The sequence below is a fragment of the Alexandromys fortis genome, unplaced genomic scaffold (genome assembly GCF_014885135.2).
Source record: "Alexandromys fortis isolate MF-2015 unplaced genomic scaffold, M_Fortis_MF-2015_v1.1 scaffold_744, whole genome shotgun sequence".
Classification (NCBI taxonomy): domain Eukaryota; kingdom Metazoa; phylum Chordata; class Mammalia; order Rodentia; family Cricetidae; genus Alexandromys; species Alexandromys fortis.
This window is the reverse complement of record NW_026068617.1, coordinates 10741-17619: the sequence shown is the minus strand read 5'-3', so window position 1 is coordinate 17619 and position 6879 is coordinate 10741. Positions and strand designations below refer to the sequence as shown.

Sequence of the window (6879 nt, the reverse complement as noted above, 5' to 3'; positions counted from 1 at the left end):
GAGAGAGAGAGAGAGAGAGAGAGAGAGAGAGAGAGAGAGAGAGAGAGAGAGAGAGAGAGAGAGAGAGAGACCTCTGCCTGACCTGAAAAAGATAGGTGGGGATACGGTGCTCTACATGGTAGGACACAGGTACAAAAGGAATATAAAGATGGAAGCTGACACTCACAATGCCTGTTAGAAACTTGAAAATCTTACTTTAGGATCCTGGAGATGTAGGTTGGAGTTAAAACATCTACACAGCACATGAAAGGCCTCCATTTCCCTCCTCAGCTTGCAAAACACAACAGCTGAATTGTGGAGAATCATGGCAGAAATTGACATCCCATTAATGTAGAGTTGGGTTCTCACACCACTGTTGAACCCAAGTACAAAAGAAAACAAATTAAAGAAGCAAAGCAAAGAAAAGCAAAATGAAAGTAAATGCAAAAATTGGAATCATCTCCAAAATTGCAAGAGTTGTGGGGCTAGTCAGATATGAGGGTACATGCCTTTAATCCCACTCTTGGGAAGCAGAGGCAGATTGGTGGATCTCTGTTGAGTTTACAGTCAGCCTGATCAACATAAGAGTTCCAGCTCAGCCAAGGCTACACAGTGAGATCTTATCAAACCAAACCATAGCAAACCTGTGACTTGATCATTTTCCAGCTCTGACTGCCAATATCAAAACACTACAGAGTTTCCCAACATGCATGAAGTCATACAATGTGCCTGTCTTGAGAACCCAGGCTCACTGAGTGTATATCACTACACTATCCCACTCCTGGGTTGGCGGGACTATTAGCCATTAAAGACACCATTTTCCTTTTCTTGATACCCAGGTGTGAAACAAAGTAGAAGGTGAGTTGGGGAGGATGGGGTGAGCTTGGGAGGATGGGATGAGCTGGGGAGGAGAGGAGCCTCTTCTCAGTCAGTCATCACTTTTAACCTCACAGGGAAATTCTTCACAGACTGAGGGAAGTTGAGTCTGCCCCTGCTCCACCTAACCCCATCTTCATTCCCATATCCTCGCAGCCCATGGGCTGGGGACCAAAGTATTCATACAAGGAGCTCAGTAGACTGAAGACATAATGGTAACACCTGTCATATTGAAGAATGTGACTTAAGGATCTGAAGGAACAACAGCAGATGACTTGGGTTATGGTTTTACATACATACACACACACACACACACACACACACACACACCTGGCAAAGAGAGTGCTCAGGTCCTTTCTGTTATTAAACGGGGGAGCTTTAGTTCTTGTCCAAGTTGGAATCATGGCAGAGGCAGTAGCATTTGAATGACCTGCAGGAAGACACCGAGAATGTATGGATAAGTGGATGGATAGATGATAGATGATGGATAATAAATGGAGAGTTGAATAGGTAGAGGAGAGTGGAGCTGGGGAGGGAAAAGAACATGGCTATTCAAAAAGCAAGGATTTTTCTAGTAAAATCCAAAGAAGCCAGTCTGAAGCAGAGACAGAAAAAGATGACTGGAAAGAGAAAAGGAGGAGGGCTGGAGAGGCGTGAAGGAAAGACTCCTCGGGCTATCTGAGGTGTGGAAACGTTCTCTCTGCTGCAGTCCAGCTCTCCACCTCCCCCTTTCGCCCTTACATGGCTCTCTCTGCCTCTGTAAGTCACGTCTCTCTAAAGGTGTCCTTTACCTCTGTATTGCATCTGAGCCTCAGCTTGGGCTTGGCACAGACTCCCTGGCTCTAAGAAGGGAGGCCTGTTTCTCTTTTCTCTGCCTTCCTTGATCATCCACTAAACTACTGGGGATGTAGGGCCCAGCAAGGCACCAGCTGCTCCTCGGTGAATTCAGAAATTCATAGGGGAACTTGTAAGTGCATTGGTCCCTACTGAAGTGAGCCAAGAACCTTGTTTCTCATATGCAAGTTTCACTTCAGGTCTGCTGAGCCAGGGTCTGCATGAAATAAGGAGTTCAGGTGGTTCATGTCCACAGCAAGGTCTGAGATACACAATTTAGAAGCCCATGGGGGGCACCAAGGGCATCTTGGGAGGAGGAGAGTAAATTACAGGAGATTCCTAAGGACACGACTTCTAAGTAGACTTGAAAATGGAGCCCAATATGTTCCATGTCTACTGATTGCCCTTTACTGAACCCTGATACCCAAGGTGATTCATGGCCAGCACCCCACTTACCATTGTCCTGCACTGGACCTCAGATGAAGATTCTGGGAGAAAGGCAGGCTTCTAGAAACCCTGGGCTCCAGTGCATCCTCACCTGACCCAGCTCCCTCTCCCCTCTCACAGCTTGTGCCCTGCAGCCTGAAATGTCAGCTAAGCTCTGTCAGAAATGGTTTGCCTAAAACTTACATGATTTGTGTCTTATTTTCTGTTTTTACTGCAGAGTCACATGACATGTGGTTCATGGAAGTCAATCTTTGGAAAGGATCCCCATGTTGTACTAAGTGTTGTTATGTGAATATGGATACACATGTGTGTAAGGGTGTACATGAGTGTGGAGGCTAGGGGTCAACCTCAGTTGCCATTCTTCAGGATACCTGACTTTTTTGAGGCAGAGTTTCTCACTTTTTCCTTGAAATTCACTGCCCCGTCTAGACTGGCTAGCCAGTGAGCCCAGGGGTCCACCTGCCTTTACCTCCATTACTAATGCAGGCCACCATGATAGGCTTTTTGAAGTGAGCACTGAGAACAGAACTCAGGACAGGATTCATGCACGCATGATGAGCACTTTCCCAGCTGAGCCACCTTCCCAGCCCACATGTGTTGCAGGACATGAACTCCATGGACTCACATACATGAACATGTCCACACTCTGACATCATCTGTCGTTAGGATTTCCATTGCTCTGAGGAGACACCGTGACCACTCTTATAAAGGAACACATTTAAGTGAGGCTATTTTACAGTCCAGAGGTTCTGTCCATTATTGCTATGGGGGAATCATGGGGAAATGCAGGTATATATGGTCCTAGAGAGGTACCTAAGAGTTCTATATCTGGCTCCTTAGGCAACAAGAAGAAAGAGGGAGATGGGGAGGGATGGGGCCAGATTAAAGGAGAGGGGGGACAGCCACACAAGTTTTGCTTAATCATCTGAAACCTCAATGCCCACCCCCAGTGACACACTTCCTCTAAAAAGGCCACATCTACTCTAACAAGACTATGCTTCCTAAGAGTATCACTTCCTATGCTCCTATGGGGGCAGTTTTCTTTCAAACCACCACATTCTACTCCCTGGCCCCCAGAGACCTGTAGCCATATCATAGTGCAGGAATGCAGTCAGTCCAATTTCAAAAGCCTCATAATCTATCGGTCTCAACTGATCTTATATTTGTTTAAAAGTCCAAAGTTCAAAATCTCTATGGATACTCATAACAATCTCTTTACTGTGACCCATGTAAGATAAAAATAAAGAGCATATCATATACTTCCAACACACAGTGACATAGAATACACACTACCATTCCAATAGGGAGGATAGGAGCATAGTGAAAAATACTGGGGGAAAGATACACCAAAACCTCTCTGCAAATTTCAAATACTGCATCTCTGATATGAAAGCTTTCTTCAGATCTCCAGCTAGTTTCAGCTTTGTTGACTGTAATATGCTTCTTTTTCGGGTTGGTTCCACTCCCTGTTAGCAGCTCTCCTTGTTTACCTCTTCCCTGTTTCTTGTGTCGCGAATATCTTGGGTTCTCCAACAAAGCTGGGCTTTACTTGCACAGCTTTATGTAATGGCCTCTGTGGGCTTCCATACAAGGACACTTCTGCCACACATCTGATCTCCTTTGCTTTCCTTATTTGCAAAGAGAGATTACATAATCTCTTTCTCTTATCCTTGACTCTAAAACCAGAACCACGTGTCCGAACCTGCCAAGTAATGCTGTTTGCTGGGGCTTGTTCCTCCTATATTAAACACACCACACACACACACACACACACACACACACACACACACACACACGAACACCTACACACACACGAACACCTACACACACACGAACACCTACACACACACACACACCAGCTTTACGTTTTTCTTCACTGCCTAAGCTTAGCTGTCTTGGAGCTTACTCTGCATTCCAGGCTGGCCTTGAACTCAGAGATCTACCTCTGCCTCCTGAGTGCTGGGATTGAAGGTGTGCACCATCTGAACCAGTCCTTCTCCACTTTTCTTTAATCCCGTTTCACAAGTTGGAATCTTAGCTGGGTGGGGTCTTTATTCTACTTAGTAGCAGGCTTTTCTTTAATCTGTTTACATATCCTGGTGTCTCCTTTTTCCTCAAACTATACATTTAGTATTTTTCCTTGCTCAGTTTGCTCCTTTTCAGTATAAATCTGCATTAGTGTGGACACTGGCAACCAAACAACACTGTTACTACTAGGCTGTCTGAAAATCCCTGCTGCCAAAACTGTTCATCCATAGCCCTTCATTTTCGCCTCAGACAGATTTTCTTTTAGACAAGGGCAAAAAGCAACCAATTTTCACCAAAATATCACAAAAATGATCTCTAGGCCACATACTAATATTCATCTCCTCTGAAGTCTCTTGAGCCAGGCCCACACAGCACCACTCTCTTCCATGTTCCTAATAGTCTGTCTCGTTAAGTTTAGCTGCTTTCCTAATCCAGAGTCTGTTGTAGCACACAGTTCAGATACAGTCCCTCACAGCAAGGAACTCAAGCCCCATTTCCCAGCTACTAGAGGATACAGTTTCTAGAGTCCTCTCCAACTCTGGAGCCTGGTGACTCAGGAAGGGGGATGCTCACCTTTTGACACCACCAGGTAAAATCTTCTGAGAACAGCAATTGCTCTGTGGTTGTCATAGATCCCACAGAAATAGAGACCCGAGTCTCTCACCGTGAGTGTAGTCATGGTGACAGTGAAGAAGTGAGACTTTGGATATTCCTGGATGAAGAACTTAGGCCACTGTGTGTCTGTGCTGAGACTGGACACTAACACTTTACAACTTTCTGTTTGTGTTTTCTGACACCAAATCTTCTCCTTGAGGTGCTGGCTGCTATTGTACTGGCATTTCACAAAAATTGTCTGGCCTTCCACTGTTGGAAGTAACTCTGCATCTTCTGTCCAGGAGCCTGAGAAAACACACACTCTTCAGGTCAGAGAGTCCTCCCAGCGTCCACAACAGGGCTAGGAGATGGGCTCCCTCCTCAGAACTGTCCCCTTAATGTCTATGCTCAGGGTGTGGCTTAGGCCACACAATATTCTGTGTTCTGCTTTCCCAACCATAGAGCCCCATTTTGCAGACCTCCTACTCCTCTCTCCTGTCCCTATTCCTTCCCTCTATCCTTGTCCAATGTCCTCACCTGAGGCCAGGAGCACCAGCAGGATGGGGGATAGCAGGTATGTGTCCTCCCAGGCCATAGGTCCTCTGCTCAAGCTGTAGGGGAGAAAGCATGGAAGGAGGTAGGGATGCTCTGAGGAGAGGAGACCAGGGCAGGGCAGGGTCCAGGCAGCCCCCACAGCCAGTGCAGGGTGAACTGCTGAGGAAGCTGGGACCTACGAGAACAAGAGGGAAATTGAACAAGTCCTGTGCAGCCCTGTGGCTCCTCCAGCCCAGGCTCTGGTTCTAGGCTTCTGAACTGAACTAGATAAAGGCTCACAGAGATAGTGTAGTCTCTTGCCCCAGAAGACAGGCGTGGAAAGCAGATAAAGCCCACGAAGAAACCGCAGAGAAGGAAGAGTCTTGCTCATTTCTCCTCAACACACCCACAATTCCCCCACTTCCTCTTTAGCCTCAAGTTTGTGTTTCTCACCCAAATCTGGTTCCCACTGAAGGCAGGTGACAGAACCAGAGGCCCTTTGGAGACCTGGCTGGAACTCCAAGCCCTCCTTGCTCTCAGGGGTCAGAACTTTGCTGTTTAGCTCATCTGGGAACAAGGAAGTTCCATGTGGACTAGAGGGGATGAGGAGAAGGGGGTAGATATTCATTCTCATCAATGGAAGAGCAAGGGGGTCCTGATTAGTGTGGGAATGCAAATCTGGGTATGAAGGGAGAGAGCTCAGAAAGGAGGGAAGGGAAAAGGGAGCCCCATCCCTGTGTCACCCCCATATACCCAGCTTCTTAACATGCCACAGTCACTACTAAGTTTCACTTGAAAGACTGTACTCATCAAACATATTTTAAAAATAACTGTCACAGGACAGCAAGATGGCTCAACAGGCAGGGACACTTGCTACCAAGAGTGATCACCTGTCTTTGAGCTCCTTGACCCACATCGTAGAAGGAGAGAATCAACACCCAAAAGTTCTCCGACTTCTACATACATGAAAACTTTAAAGTATATAAATAAACTGTTATTACATGAGCTACAAGAAGTCACTAGCTACAGGCTGTTCATAGTCAGCAGATGAGCAAACAGAACCAGGCATGCTGGTGCATGACTCTAACCCGAGACCTTGGCAGGTGGAGCCTGGAGGATGTGAGGTCAAGTTCATCCTTGGCTACACAGCAAGTTCAGTCTGGACTACATGAGACCCTGTCTCAAAATAAACAACAAACCAAAAAAGTAAAATACTATAGGAACAGGAAAATCCCTTTAAATGTGAATGCTGTGTAGCAGCAAGGGTGCCAGGGGACCAGAGCTGACCCAGATTGCACAGGACTTGCGAAAGACTTTGGGGGGGAAAGGGACAGATTGTGCAACACCACATGCAGTGAGGAAGCCCAGGCCCCGTGTGAGGAGGTCTGAGAGGCAGGGGAAGCCTTTGACCAAGCTGGCACAGGGAGCTAAGACTTTAGAGAACAGTGTCAGTCAGTGGCGAGGCGGGGTGTCCAGGAGGAACGTGGGCCATGGGAAGGTGACTTTCAGCAGCTGAACTGCTCCCTGAGGTGACATCTGCCTCCTCACCCCTCCCAGCATGGAGCAAGATACCCAAGGATGCTGAGG

The 6879-nt window shown here is 46.9% G+C and overlaps 1 protein-coding gene across 1 annotated transcript in view; it reads right to left on the bottom strand.

Moving 5' to 3' along the window:
- Window positions 1-5543, bottom strand: part of LOC126495975 (trem-like transcript 4 protein) — a gene marked incomplete at its 3' end in the record, with an annotated part of 10780 nt that extends 5237 nt beyond the window's left edge. The window contains exons 1-2 of the mRNA XM_050133572.1: window positions 5296-5543; window positions 4738-5064 (exon numbers count right to left, since the gene is read on the bottom strand). Of these exons, the coding sequence (XP_049989529.1) occupies window positions 4738-5064; window positions 5296-5353 (385 nt within the window). The remainder of the gene's footprint in view (window positions 1-4737; window positions 5065-5295) is intronic.
- Between the last annotated feature and the right edge of the window lie 1336 nt (window positions 5544-6879).